The following is a 15,200-nucleotide window of genomic DNA, read 5'->3' on the forward strand; positions in this document are numbered from 1 at the left end:
CGCAAACCATTTCATCTCCCCCTTCCACCATCCCACCTACCTTCCCGAGCCTCACCCCTCCTCTTATTTCAGAGCTCCCTTCCCCCTCCCACATTTCTGAAGAAGGGTACCAACCTGAAAAGCCAACTTTCCTGCCCCTCTGATGCTGCCTGGCCTGCTGTGTTCATCCAGCTCTACATCTATTTATAAATACTGTCCTGATTTGTCTTTCCAAAAGCACCTCACATATATGTAAATTAAACTCCATCTGCCACTCCTCGGCCCAGTGGTCCATCTGAACAAGATCTCATTGTACTCTTCTTCGCAGTCCACTACTCTCTGGTGTCATCTGCATAGTGTCCATGAACCTTTCAAGAAATCTCCCGAAGGAGTCATACCAGGCTTGAAACGTTAGTTCCCCATAGATGTTGCCAGAGTTGCTGAGTTAAAACCACTTGGTTTTTAATTTCAGATTTCTAGCACCCGAATGATTTTGCTTTTATTTAAAAAAAAATCAGTCCCCTTCCTTGTTTACAATACACGCTCCCAAGTTATTCACGAGTGGAACTTTTTCTGCACAGATCAGGAGCTGGATGAACCCACTACTTCCGTTAGCTGTTCCAGACTGGCTCAAGGGGTACAAACTCCCATGCCCATTCCCCTCCTACAAAATGCACAAAGAAAAATGAGTTAAATTAATCTCATGTTTTTCTCACGGAACAAGACAATTTTAAAAAAGGCATCAAGAGGGTTCTGAAGAAGGGTCAGTGGAACCGAAACATTAACTCTGTTTCCTCTCCACAGACGTCGCCAGGACCTGCTGAGTTTCTCCAGCATTGTCTGTTATATTACTAGGTCTGTTTCACAAACAGTTTTCTTATTTTCTCTCTCTTCGCAGGCACTGTCAGGACCCGAGTTTCTTCAGCACTTTCTGTTTTTGCTTGGTATTTATATTCCTAGGTCTGTTTTACAAATAGAGTTTTACTCTGTCATCTCTCTTATCCACAGATGTGTTGCTGCGAGCATCTGCTCCGTTTCTCCAACATTGTTCTTGTTTGGATCAAAAGGGGTTGATGCCACTCGTTTCAAAAGCGCCAACTGGATATCGTAACGGGCTCGAGCTCCGGCCGTCACCAGACGCTCCACATGGTGACTGAGATAACAAGGTGTAGAGCTGGATGAACACAGCAGGCCAAGCAGCATCAGAGGAGCAGGAAAGCTGACGTTTTGGGCCTAGACCCTTCTTCAGAAATGGAGGAGGGGTAGGGGATTCTGAAGTAAATAGGGAGAGAGGGGGAGGCGGATAGAAGATGGATAAAGGAGAAGATAGGAGAGGAGATGCGGGGATGGAGCCAGTAAAGGTAAGTGTAGGTGGGGAGTTAGGGAGGAGATAGGTCAGTCCAGGGAGGACGGACAGGTCAAGGGAGCGGGATGAGGCTAGTAGGTAGGAGATGGGGGTGGGGCTTGAGGTGGGAGGAGGGGATAGTTGGGAGGAAGGACAGGTTAGGGAGGTGGGGACAAGCTGGGCTGGTTTTGGGATGCGGTTGGGGGAGGGGAGATTTTGAAGCTTGTGAAGTCCACATTGATACCATTGGGCTGCAGGGTTCCCAAGCAAAATATGAGGTGCTGTTCCTGCAATCTTTGGGTGGCATCGTTGTGGCACGGCAGGAGGCCCAGGATGGACATGTCATCTAAGGAGTGGGAAGGGGGAGTTGAAATGGTTCGCGACTGGGAGGTGCAGTTGTTTGTCGCGAACTGAGCATAGGTGTTCCACAAAGCGGTCCCCAAGCTTCCGCTTGGTTTCCCCGACGTAGGGGTGGCCACATCTGGAACAGCGGATACAGTATACCACATTAGCAGATGTGCAGGTGAACATCTGCTTGATGTGGAACGTCTTCTTGGGGCCTGGGATAGGGGTGAGGGGGAAGGTGTAGGAGCAGGTATAACACTTCCTGCGGTTGCAGGGAAAAGTGCCGGGTGTGGTGGGGCTGGAGGGGAGTGTGGAGCGGACAAGGGAGTCACGGAGAGAGTGGTCCCTCCAGAAAACAGATAAGGGTGGGGAGGGAAAAATGTCTTTGGTGGTGGGGTTGGATTGCCGATGGCGGAAGTGTCAGAGGATGATGCTTTGGATCCGGAGGTTGGTGGGGTGGTACGTGAGGACGAGTGGGATTCTGTTTTGGTTGTTATTGCGGGGAGGGGGTGTGAGGGATGAGTTGCAGGAAATGCGGGAGACATGGTCGAGGGTGTTCTGGACCACTGAGGGGGTGATGTTGCGGTCCTTGAGAAACGAGGACATCTGAGATGTTCGGGAGTGGAATACCTCATCCTGGGAGCAGATGCGGCGGAGGCCACGGAATTGGGATTAGGGGATGGCATTTTTGCAGGAAGGTGGGTGGGAGGAGGTGTATTCTAGGTAGCTGTGGGAGTCGGTATGCTTGAAATTGATATCAGTTTCCAGGTGGTTGCCAGAGATGGAAACAGAGAGGTCCAGGAAGGAGAGAGAGGTATCAGAGATGGTCCAGGTGTACTTAAGGTTGGGGTGGAAGGTGTTGGTGAATTGGATGAACTGTTCAAGCTCCTCGTGGGAGCACGAGGCGGCGCTGATACCGTCATCGATGTAACGGAGGAAGAGGTGGGGTTTAGGGCCAGTGTAGCTACGGAAGAGGGATTGTTCCACGTATCCTACAAAGAGGCAGGCATAGCTTGGGCCCATGCGGGTACCCATGGCCACCCCCTTTGTCTGTAGGAAGTGGGAGGAATTGAAAGAGAAGTTGTTAAGGGTGAGGACGAGTTCGGCTAAGCAGATGAGGGTGTCAGTGGAGGGGGACTGGTCGGGCCTGCGGGACAGGATGAAGCGGAGGGCCTTTAGGCCATCTGCATGGAGAATGCAAGTGCATAGGGACTGGACGTCCATGGTAAAGATGAGGTGTTGGGGACCGGGGAATCGGAAGTTTTGGAGGAGGTGGAGGGCGTGGGTGGGGAGTTGCTGGACCAAGAGGGAGAAAATGGAGTTGAGATAAGTAGAGATGAGTTCGGTGGGCAGGAGCAGGCAGAGACAATGGGTCGACCAGGGCAGTCAGGTTTGTGGATTTTGGGAAGGAGATAGAAGCGGGTGGTGCGGGTTTGGGGCATGATGAGGCTGGAGGCTGTGTTGGGCGGTCACCTGAAGTGGTGAGGTTGTGGATGGTTTGGGAGATGATGTTTTGGTGGTCGGGGGTGGGGTCATGATCAAGAGGGCCGTAGGAGGAGGTGTCAGAGAGCCGGCGTCGGGCCTCGGCGATGTAGAGGTCAGTGACTGTCGTCAGGGTGGGATTGCCTCTGATTGACGTCGGCATGACTAATCGAGAGCCGCTGTGCCAACGTGACCCCGCCCATATAGCAAGACCCTGGCCAATCGGCGATGGACGGGCGGTACATCCGGGCAACCAGCCGCTGAGTCGGGAGACTGCTTTTGAATGAAGCCGGAGCAAAATGGACGGTCGTTATTCAGGTTAGTCAAGCAAGTCTGGGGTGATAAGCGCTTCATGAAGGTGTGATCGCCTTCATTTATTTTAAGAGAAATGAAAATAAAGAAAGTCAGTGTCCATTGTACCGCCGTATAGGTGACACAGCAATTGGCGATTTTCTATAAATTGTCCCCCATTTTTTGCCCTTCCTCCTAAGAAAAATTAAAAAGCCGCCGCCGCCGCCGAAGGTGCTTTTCTCAACGAAAGAAAAACAACGCCACGGGCTGCCGCCGGTAGCCCCGCCTCTCCGGTATCTGATTGGTAGACGGTCCTTTGTTTGGGCGGGTCTGTTCTGTGATTGGGTCAGGACCGGTGTCACTCATTTTTCGGGGTGTCAGGGTGAGTTGCACGATCGCTGCGGGACGTGCGCCTTGCAACCACCCTCCTTTTCCCAGCTGTTTATTTTCCCGTATAAAAACAGGAGTTGCATATTGATGCGCCACGTTTTCCAAACGGCCAATTGGTCAGTTTCTGAAGTACAGCTGGAAGTCTTCCCCCACCGTAAAATCCAACGTGAAATTCGATGACGGTCTAAATGTTGCGAGCTAGTCTGGGATGTTGTTTTGACCATTTCCACTGTTAACGACGGTTTTCGTTTCTCGTTCCCCAGCCCCACAAAATGGCGCCTCTCGTTGACAACAGTCCGTTCCGTATCCCATCGTCAACTCCTGCCCCACGTGTACCGTTAACACTCACATAACCCCCGCCCTCTCCACCACGCGCTCACGCTGGCCAATCGCTCTCTGACCTCGCGCGCTCACGCGGCCGATCGCCGTCTCACGTGCACCCTCGCGGCTACTCTGTGCAGCCCTTTATCCTCCCCGCGGTCCCGTTGCGCGTTCCCTCCCCTAGTGTGAGTCAATATTGACCAGTTTCCCCGCCCGCTATTCCGAACCATTCTGCTGCTCATTGTGCGACGAAGCTGTGGGTGTTTTTGAGGGGTGGGGTGTTATATTGAGGTTTCAGCTCAAGTTTTTCAGGGTATATCTTTAAATGTGAATTCATTTTGGGAATGAAATGTTTACCCCCGCACCAGTCGCCCAATCAAGATGCAGCAAAACAAAGCCTGAATCTGGAAAAACGCGGGAAATCAACACGCGAAGTGAAGGGATACATTTCCCCTTTATCATCTCTGATGTGAGTTCCCAACTAAGCCCCTGTTGTAAGTGGGAGTCGGCTATTTATTTGTTCAGAGATAGTGGGAACTGCCGATCCTGGAGAATCTGAGGTAACAAGGTGTAGAGCTGGATGAACACAGCAGGCTCAGCAGCATCAGAGGAGCAGGAAAAGGAAGAGCACAGCAGCAAGAAGAAGGGTCCAGACCCGAAACGTCAGCCTTCCTGCTCCTTTGATACTGCTTGGCCTGCTGTGTTCATCCAGCTCTACACCTTGTTATCTCGGATATTTATCTGCTGGCTTTGTATCCGTTCGCAAGCTTCTAACTTGTCATACAACTTGTAGTCAAGAGCCTTGTCACACTCAAAATTGAAACGTGATGCCCTCTTTTCACTAGTTGTTTTGTTCTCCCCCCATTAATGTACATAATCAGATGAGAAGAACTTGATAAGCAAGACAGGCCGATGCTTTATCATGCGTCGATACGAAGTTAGGAAGCGTTCCTAAGATGCCTGTTGACATTGCCTTGACAATGAATTAAAGCATCCTATTATCGTCTATTAAGAAATATAATTTATTTCCTTTCCATTGTGATTTATTTGCCTCTATTTAACCATTTAAATATATCTATTTTAATCATTAAATATGCAGGTTCTCAATTTGCTTTAATTGTTTATTTAAAGATGGGCTCAATTTAAAAAAAACAACGGTGGATGCTGGAAATCGGAAACAAAAACAGAAATTACTGGGAAAAACTCAGCAGGTCTGGCAGCATTTCTGCAGAGAAAGCAGAGTTAACATTTCAGGTCCACTGACCCTCCTTCAGAACAACTTTTTAAAATGTGTAGGATTAGATATTCTGAGTTGTTTGGTGTCTTTTATTCAGTGACAGACAATTTGTTAGCAAGTGAACTGTTAAAACCAATCTAATGAAACAACAACTAACCTTGTGGATTCTTGTGTTGTCAATCCCTTCATTTCCAGGAGCAGTTTGAAAATGGACATAAAGAGGATTATGCCAAAGAAAATACATTCTGATTTGCCTAATGTTCTTTGAAATTAAATTGCTAACCTCCATTCACAAAAATAAGTTATGACTTTCAAAATAAATGCCAATGTTCTCCATTTAAAATACTTGCATTTTCTTTCTGCATGAACTTTTTATTTACCCTTAATCACATTCTCTTAGCACTCAGGGTTTCTGCTCCCTTCCAACTATCTATAAGCATTTATGCAACTGACATTGTTAGTACATCATCATGTATAATTTTGATTTTAATCTACATTTCTCCAAAGTCTTTATCCCTGTTATATTTATTTTATAAACACCTCCCCCTCCAAAGTGTCTGAGTTCATAGGGTTATCCTCTGTTTTGCCCAGACTTCCTGATCTGCTTCTAATCTCATTCTGAGATCAAGGATATTCTGCACTCTTTTTCTTCCCCCATCAGTGTGAGTGTTCCTCTCCGGAGTGGTTGTTGAACTTTATTCCTTGTCTTCCAAGTTTCTGTTGAATCTCGTTCAATTGATCAATGCATTATGATTTCTCGTCCAGAATCTATTTCAGCCATATATGATCTTGGTTGTGTTTTCTTTTTTGCTATGATCTTTCCTTCTCTCTGCTGATCTCTTACCTATAACGTCTACAACTCTGATAACTCTTCTCTCCGTGTTTTTTATTGAAGTTTTGAACTTGATTTTCACTTTGCTCTTCTTCCTGCTGTTTCACTCTTATTGTCATTTTCAGTGATGACATGTTCCAACATCTGAGACAGATGGAAGTCGTGTTTTCAACCTTCTGTCTATCAGTGACTCTGAATATGATGACTGTGATGCTTATGTTATTTGCACTCCTTGCTCAGCTTTTCCCTTTGCTTGAGATTAGTGAGGTGAATTGATAACATGAATAAAATATCCATGTAAATCATAATCTGTTAAAAAAATTGTCATTTCCAAACTTTGGACACCTATTTGATAATACACTGTCTGGACTGCCATACATTGAGTAGATTCTCTTGAGTGATTTTACTGCTGCCAATGCTGTGACACTATGCAGATGATTCAGTTGAATGCACCTGGTGTAATAGTCTAGAATAATCATGAAGATCTTCCCTTTGAAATCAAATAAATCCATTCCCAGATGCTTCCCTGACCTTTAATGGAAAAGATTAAGATAATAGTGGCCCTTTTCTTTTCTCTTGGGTGTTTACACCACACAGAATACAGATGCCAAACATTTCCTTTATGCAGTGAATTATATCTGACCAGATTGATTGATTATCATATCCTTGCAGAACACTCTACAATTCTCAAACGTGCTTGATGAATTTTATTGAAGAATGTCAAGTCAAAGACCTCTTGGTATTGGTAATCTTTCATTGAAAATTAGCAAATCATCAATAACAATGAGGTGTTTGCAAGGTTCAAATTATTGTCATGTTTTAGATTGTTGATTCGTAATCTGGCGTCCTTCCAAACAATATTTTTGGATCTAGTTATGTTCTTCATCTCGTATCATTTGCAGCTTTCTTTTAGTAGCTGGTAAATGTTTAGTAACTTCTGATGAGTAGGCATCAACTTCATCAATGAATTCCAGATCTTCTGTTAAATTTAATGGTGTCCTTGATGGTGTGGCTGCTGTCGAATGATATCTGCCCTAAACACGTTCTGCAGTTGAAATATACATCATGAGCCTTAATCTAAACTGCTGAAATATGGGCAGCAACTTGGTCATACGTTTTGTGTTCAAAAGAGTGAGCAATGGTTTATGGTTAAATTTCAAAATTAAAACTAAGACCATCACGTAGTCTGATTGTTTTTCTTTCACACACTACAGTTGTTGCTAAAACTACTTTCTCATTAATGGCATACACTATTTAGTCTCTGTTAGTGATCTACTGCCATTGTAGACTTGTCAGCATTTTCCATCTGTCAGCATGAGGAAGGGCATTGTCCCAATCTTGTTAAAAATTTATCAGCTGCTACTACGATTGTTAAAGTAAATTATTGTGTCTTAAGATTTCTAAGGAGAACAGGAGTGACTTGATTTTATCAAATACCTTTTTGTGGCCAATGTTCCAGCATCATTGGCCCTGGCTTAAAACCTAATCACAAGTCTCATTGATCTCTGCAAGTGAAGTAGAAACTTGCTCACTGGATTCACCATCCCAAGGATCTTTTTAAGCACTGTGTTCCTAGGTGGTGGGAATTCTCTGATGGCTTATAGTTTTTTGGATCTACTGTGATTTCAGTAGCTTGGATAATGTTAGGTTTTGAAAACTTGCATGTCTCATTCAGTTTTAGACCTGCATTCTGTTGGACTTCGCCACTTGTAACTCTTTGGCTATGTTCCTCTTTTGTGGATCCATGTATTAGTATGACATCCATGTGGCATATTACACCGTTGATGCTTTCCAGCGAGTTGGATATCATTCTCTGAAAAATTTCTGGAGCGAATGCATTTAGCAAAGGTAATCTGTTAAAACAATTATGCCGAAAGGATGTAATAAATGTACTTAACTTTCTGGAGTTTACATCTGGAAGTAATTGCCAAAATCCATAGTTAGCATCTAGTTTGGTGAATAGGACTTTGGACTGTTTTGATAGACCTTTATCCATTGATGCCATTTGGTGAATTTCATAAAACATTGCTTTGTTTAAGTGAGTTATATCCACACCGATTCTTATCAGATCATTTGGCTTTGGTATTGTACCATTCACAAACACCACCTTGCTGGCATAGTAACCAATGAAATCATTCATGTATCAAATTCTCCATTTCTTCTTTAATTTTGTCCAAGGGTAAGTGAGGCACGTTTTTTTCAGTTTGAATAAGTAGACTGATTTAGCACTATGCTGTAGGAGGTGTGATACTTTCTTCAGTTTTTACAAATGTGAGAATTTTGGAAATCACATCAAAATTGATTTACTCGCTTTCTTTGTACCTGAAATCAGCTCTCCTTTAGAATGTACCATTGGAGTATTTAACTTCACTTGAGATGATGCCTACAGTTCAGCGCTTGCTTAGCACAGCAGTAAAATATCAGCAGTTTAGATTATGTGCTAAAGTGTTTGGAGTGGTACTTGGAACCCACAAAGCTTTTGACTCAGTTGAGAGTACTATTATTGCTCAGTACTGCTTCAGATTATAATGGAATTAGGTTCAATATTCTGTTTCACAATCTACTTTGTACTGTTGGTCTTTATTTTCCAAACCATAACATGACATTATAGTAACAAATAGTCTTATTTTGCAGGCTCATATGGAAATTGGAACACAGAATCTTCTGGTGAAGGTAAAAATGTCAGAGGTGCTTAATGGTGGGAATGGGATGGATGATTTGCCTGTTCTTACTCTCCAAACTATGGAACTTGGTTTGACTCAACAAGGTGTGATTGTAAACCCGATAGCTACATCAGATGGCTTAGTAGGCTTTGGAATAGAAAGCCTGTCACTAATTGTTATCCTCCGATGTTGTCCTTGTTCTGTATCCTTTTTTAGTTCAGTGTGAAATCTGTCAGTTATTCTTTATATGACATTAATGTATAAAAAGTGGTATTGTGCGTGTTTCTTAGCCTGCAGCTGGAAGGGAACTTGCCAAAAGGTGAAGGGGTCAGAACTGCAGACTGTAGTTGCTGGTTTAGGAGAGGCAGGTATAGGTAGAGATGAAAAGATCTAGTCTGTTTGCTGGACTCAGAACATTGTGTTGTTGCAGTTATGGTTTTCCTGCCTTGCATCCACAATGAGGCATTATTGCAGGATTACAATCAAAATGAAGAAATGGTTTATCCAAACTATTTGAGGTTCATCCTTTGTAGAAAAGCTAAGCTGTTGATTTTGTCTGGAAATATGGGAGAAAACACTGGCTCCTAGATCTCACACAATGTAGGAGGTTTGCAGAGGGTTATCTCTGAGCCAGAAACTCTGTCTTTAAATTCCACACCACAAAAGTTGTTGGCATGGAGACCGTGTTTGAAGATATGCTTTAAAAATATGGCTGTTGTCTTTTCGTTCATTATATGTAGATAAAATATTATTGTAGGGCAGAATAGTACATAATTTAAGTTTCACTATTATTTACCTGCTCGAGGTAACTCAATTTCTCCAACTTGAACTGTTTGTCTATGGCGGGTGCAGGAACCATTTCCAATATTAAGAGTCTCAAAACACTTAGAACTTGCAGACATATTGGTTCAAGAAAAACACTGACAATGTTATTGCAATTTATCTGCCCTCTTCAGGTTATGATGACTACAGTTATGGACATGGTTCTGGATCCAGTTATGGCTACGGTGGTAAATCCTGGAACTCACACAAAGGCAACCAGACTTCTGAATCCATTGTAGCTAAAATTAACCAACGGTTAGATCTCCTTTCTCGTAACGAAGGTGATGATCAGGAAAGGTATCTATCAGAGCTTCAAAAGCAGCTTGACTGCTGTGTGCCATTTGGAAGACTAAGACTGATTGTTTCGAAAAATTTAGATTAGACCCTGAACTAGCATGAGATATTATGTTTTATCTTTTGGCATTCTGCTGTGGATATAATATTACATTCACTCTCCACTTGTCCTAGCAGTATTTAACCAACTTGCTCAGACATGTTCTGATACAGTTCTTGAGCAGGTTGGACTTAAACATGGATCTTCTAGCTCAGAGGTATGAGCTCTCCCACTGTGTCACAAGAGCACTACTCATGTACTACTGACTGTTTACTTAATTCAATACTTGTGAAGTTGATAGAGGCAGAATGGCCTTCTTTCTGTCTTGGCATAACTTGATCAAGATGTTTACTCTGATTGGAAGGTGTGTAATTTGTTGTTTCTAATTGGTTCTGGAGGTGTACTTTCTTGATTGCGGTAGGTTGAGGAGGGTTTTTTGTTGTCTAAATGCAGAGAACACTATTGTCATTGTTCAAAAACTTTAAATGAGCTTTGTCCTGATTTAATAGACATGATTTTACATTTATTGCAGTCATATTGCTGTTCCACTTTTGTGAAAACAACAATAACAAAAAGTAACTCATTGGCCCAGTGGATTTCTTGACACATACATTCTGTGGCATTGTTAACCCACACTGACCAGGAGAGTGTTTCTGATCTAAATCGCTTCTCTCAGTTGGGGAAGCAAGTTAGCAGCCTCTCCCTGTGGTTCACCATTGACTGTCAGTATGTTGAAAGGTGTAATGTAGCTTGATATGTATTTATGATAATCATAAGTAATATTCAAGCCACACAAATGCCAGGCAATGACCATCTTTTCCTTTTCTAATTTGTGAGATGAGAGCATCGCTAGTTAGGCCCATTTATTTCACATCCCTAATTGCCCAGAGGACAGTGAAGAGTCAGCCGAACTGTTGAGGGTCTGGAGTCACATGCAGGCCAGACTAGGTAAGGATGGGAATTTCCTTCCCTAAAGAAGGTTAGTGAACCAGATGGGTTTTTCCAACAATTGACAGTGGATTCATCGTCATCATTAGACTCTTAATGCCAGATTTTTATTGAATTCAAATTTATCTGCCACAGCAGGATTTGAACTCTAGTCCCTGGAATGTTACCAGGGCCTCTGGATTAATAGTCTAATCATAATGCCGGCAGGCTATCGCCTCCAATAAGAGCGAATCTGACCACTGTCCCTTGACATTCAATGGTGTTACCATCACTGAATTCCCCCACTATCCATATCGTTGAAGTTACTATTGACCAGAAACTCAACTGGATTTGCCACATTAACATAGTGGCTCCAAAAGCAAGCCAGAGGCTAGGAATACTGTGGTAAGTAACTCACATCCTGACTCCCCAAAACCTGTCCGCCCTCTCTGAAGCCAAAGTCAGGAGTCCGATGGAATACTCCCACTAGGCTGGATGGGTGCATCCCCTACAGCATTCAATAAACTTGACACCATCCAGGATAATGTAGCCCAGTGGATTGGCACCAGATCCAGAAGCATCCACTCCCTCCGTCACCAATGTTGAGTAGCAGCAATGTGTCCTAGCTTCAGGGTGCACTACAGAAATTCACCCAAGATCCTAAGACAGCACCTTCCAAATGAATGACCACTTCCATCTAGAAGGACAAGGGCAGCAGATACATTGGGACACCACCACTTGCAAGTTCCCCTCCAAGGCACTCACCATCCAGACTTGGAAATATATTGTCATTCCTTCACTGTCACTGGGTCAAAATCCTGGAATTCCCTCCCTTGAAGGCATTGTGGATCAACCTACAACATGCGAACTGCAGCATTTTGAGACTTCAGCTTACCACCACCTTCCAAAGGATAACTAGGGACTGGCAATAAATGCTGGCCAGCCAGTGATGCTCACATTCCATGAGTGAATGAAAAAGAAACACAATTACTGAAGTAATGATAAAGATGCATAAAGAGGTGTGTCGAGGATCCATGATATTTTCACTGAAGAGCTCACTGAAGCTTATGAGCAAATTGGCACGTTGATCACCAAAGATGGAAAAAAAAATGAAGGTTACCAGTCCAACAGATCTTTGCTTTCAGAAGTGATGAAGATCGAAGAAGAGGCGATACAGCAATAAGCAGGTTGTGCTGGAATGGCTTTGTATTTATGAATGTTAAATTGAAGATCTTGGATATTCAGAAAGCATATTTCATCTCAGGCCTTTTATATCATGAAAATTAGTTTGTTAGAGGTTGCTAGTTAACATTTTGGGAATGGCAGACTTGTCAATTGATATTCTGTGATCTCAACTGATGTACATGTTTTAGACAGATAACTGAAACTATTTCTCTACAGGGAATCACTGTTTTAGTTCCTGATTAAATTGCATGCAATTTGCATGATTTTGCTGATGACCAAATATTTTGTTAGGCTTAATTAGGTTCTTTTTCCAGTGTATCTAGTATAAACCCGTTTTTGAAGTTTGTTGTAGCATTTATTTGGGTTGAAAAATGATTGCTTTCCTACAGTCATACGTTTTGTTTATTTGCTGATTCAAATGGAAAACATAATCCACTTTTTTTAATGCGTGTCTTTTTTAGTGCTGTCTTCAATTGCACACTGCCAGGTTTACTGAATTAGTGGGATCAGTTTTGTCAACTTGTTCAGGATTTGAAATATTTGGATTATTTTGGTATATTGTTTATATGGGTTGGTCCACATGTTGGAATCTTAACTAAGAGAGATATGATTGAATAGTTGAATTTAATTACCATCTGAATGTCAGCAATCATTCCAGAAATATTTGCCTCATCTATAACTACAGTTGGGGTGCCTGCTGACTGGAGGGTGGCTAATATCATGCCTTTCTTTAAGAAGGGCTGTAAGGAGAAACTGGGGAACCAAAGACCTGTGAGTCTGACTTCAGTTGTGGGTCAGTTTTTGGAGATGATTCTAAAAGAGAGGATTTATAGACATTTAGAGAGGCAAATATTGACTAGGGATAGTCAACGCGGTTTTTGAAGTAAGTGCACAGAGGCTGGTATCTCATCACCAAGTCACCCTTTATTTACTTGTTCACAGAACACTGGCCTGAACTGAGGAGATTCTAAATCTCCTGTTATGATTGGTCAGGCAGTGCCTCGTGATTGGCCAGGTTAACAACCCTATTCCAGGACCTCATAGTTAACAAGATTCACCTGGTTCCAATCATACATCCTTCCACACTCCCTCCAAGTCCAGGGATGTAGGCCTGGTCTTTCTCTTGTAGCTTTTCTTGGAATGTTTTTGCTCTGGTTCCTCTGATTTGGACTCTGACAAGGGCAGTGCGTACCAGACCATAGTCCTGTCTCTTGCGTCCGGAGCATCTCAGGAGAGTTTCCTCCTCCTCTTCCGGTGGTAATGGTATCAAGGCTGCATCCATCTTGAACTCTGAAGTTTCCTCAATAATAGATGGAGGGGGAGAACCTATGGTGTCTGACAGGCTTTCTGGCTGCTCGGAGGGACCATGTATGTTTTGCTCTTGACCCATTTGCGAGGCAACAGCTTTCAGGTGATCCATGTTTGTCAGGACTACCTTACCTTCCCAAACTTCATAAGTTGTGGGACCTGACCTCACGTCAACCTTGCCTTGTACCCATACAGGGCCATTTCCATGGTTCCGGCACCAAATTTCATCCCCCCAAATTAAATTGTCTCTTTCACTTAGGGGCATATGGCCAGCATTGGCATTCCTACTGCCATTTCACTCTTTCCCCCACCAGGTCTGGGAATAATCAGGTTTAACCTGGTGTGGAGTCTTCTCCCCATCACCAACTCTGGAGCAATCCCTGTTATTGCATGAAGGGTGGTCCTATAACTGAACAGGAACCAGGTATCAAATGATGCTTTAGGCTGCTTTTTCAAGCCTGCCTTCAAGGTTTGGTCCATTCTTTCTGCCAGACCAATGGATGATGGATGGTCTGGAGCTGTCCTTTGTGCTGAATGCCATTCGACCTCAAGAAATACTCAAACTCACTGTTGGTAAATGACCTTCCATTGTCAGTGAACAATACTTCTGGGAATCAGTGTATCGTGAATGATGCTCGCTGCTTCTCAACTGTCATCCCAGAGTTTGCCAAACGGACTTAATGCACATCCAACCATTTTGAATGGACATCCCCAATGACCAGGAACATTGAGCTCATGAAACGTGCAACCGGGTACAGGGTTTACCCACTCATTCCCATGAATGTGGGACTGCCGCTGGTGGCAATTTTTTTGTCCTTATTGGCACTCTGGGCACTGCCCCACCAATGCAGGTATGTCAGCATCCAACCCTGGCCACCAAACATAGCCTGTTGCTAGGATCTTCATTTTGGAAACCCTTGGATGACCCTGGCAGGATTCGGCCAGTATCTGGCGGCGACCTTTACTCAGGACAATCGCTCTTGCTCCCTATAATAAGATGTCAAACTCTATGGTGACCTGGTCTCGCCGGGTCCAGAAAGGTTTCAGTCCTGGTTGCGATGGCTCTCTGTCTTCCCCGTTACCTCTAGCAGTTTTAGTTTTGCTAGGACAAGATCTTTGTGTCCACAATCAGATATTGTCAGTGATGGCCAAAAGGGTGTCCAAGAAATTTAAAACCAAATGGACTCTTCCAGGGGAGGCACCACCTGTGCAGTATCTGCCAGTGGGAGGTGGCTCAAGGCATCTGCATTAGTCACTTGGCTTCCTGGACAGCATTCTAACTTGTACGTATTGAAGAATAAAGACCCACCACCGAATTTGACCAGGGAAAACTATGGGCAGCATCACCTTGTCTTCCTTCAGTAGCTTTAGCAGGGTTTGTAATCTGTTACTATGACAAATTTCCATCTGTAAAGGTACTGGTGGAATTTCCTCACACCAGAGATGACCGCCAAACCTTCCTTCTCTATCTGGGCATATTTGAGTACAGCGTCAGCCAAAGTCCGGGAAGCATACGCTATTGGGCGTTCTTCTCCATTGGGCCACTGGTAAGCCAACATTACCCCAATACCGTACGGGGAGGCATTGCATGTTAACACCACATCCTTCATCGGAACGTAGTGGCCCAACACCTTGGATGACGATAGCTGCTGTTTCACTTCCCTAAAGGCTACTTTTGTCTATGCGACCAAGGCAGACCCTTTTTCAATAGTAGCTGTAAGGGTGCCAAGATGGAGACC

The 15,200-nt window shown here is 43.8% G+C and overlaps 1 protein-coding gene across 2 annotated transcripts in view; it reads left to right on the forward strand.

Annotated features, from left to right (window-relative positions):
* The first annotated feature begins 3,387 nt into the window (after positions 1-3,387).
* Positions 3,388-15,200, forward strand: part of LOC109933319 (A-kinase anchor protein 8-like) — a 41,001-nt gene continuing 29,188 nt past the window's right edge. For both annotated transcript variants that reach the window (XM_048617992.1, XM_020532303.2), the window contains exons 1-3: positions 3,388-3,469; positions 8,857-8,895; positions 9,842-10,004. In XM_048617992.1, coding sequence (XP_048473949.1) covers positions 3,451-3,469; positions 8,857-8,895; positions 9,842-10,004 — 221 coding nt within the window. In that variant the 5' untranslated portion in view covers positions 3,388-3,450. The remainder of the gene's footprint in view (positions 3,470-8,856; positions 8,896-9,841; positions 10,005-15,200) is intronic.

The sequence above is a fragment of the Rhincodon typus genome, chromosome 38, assembly GCF_021869965.1.
Source record: "Rhincodon typus isolate 14 chromosome 38, sRhiTyp1.1, whole genome shotgun sequence".
NCBI lineage: Eukaryota > Metazoa > Chordata > Chondrichthyes > Orectolobiformes > Rhincodontidae > Rhincodon > Rhincodon typus.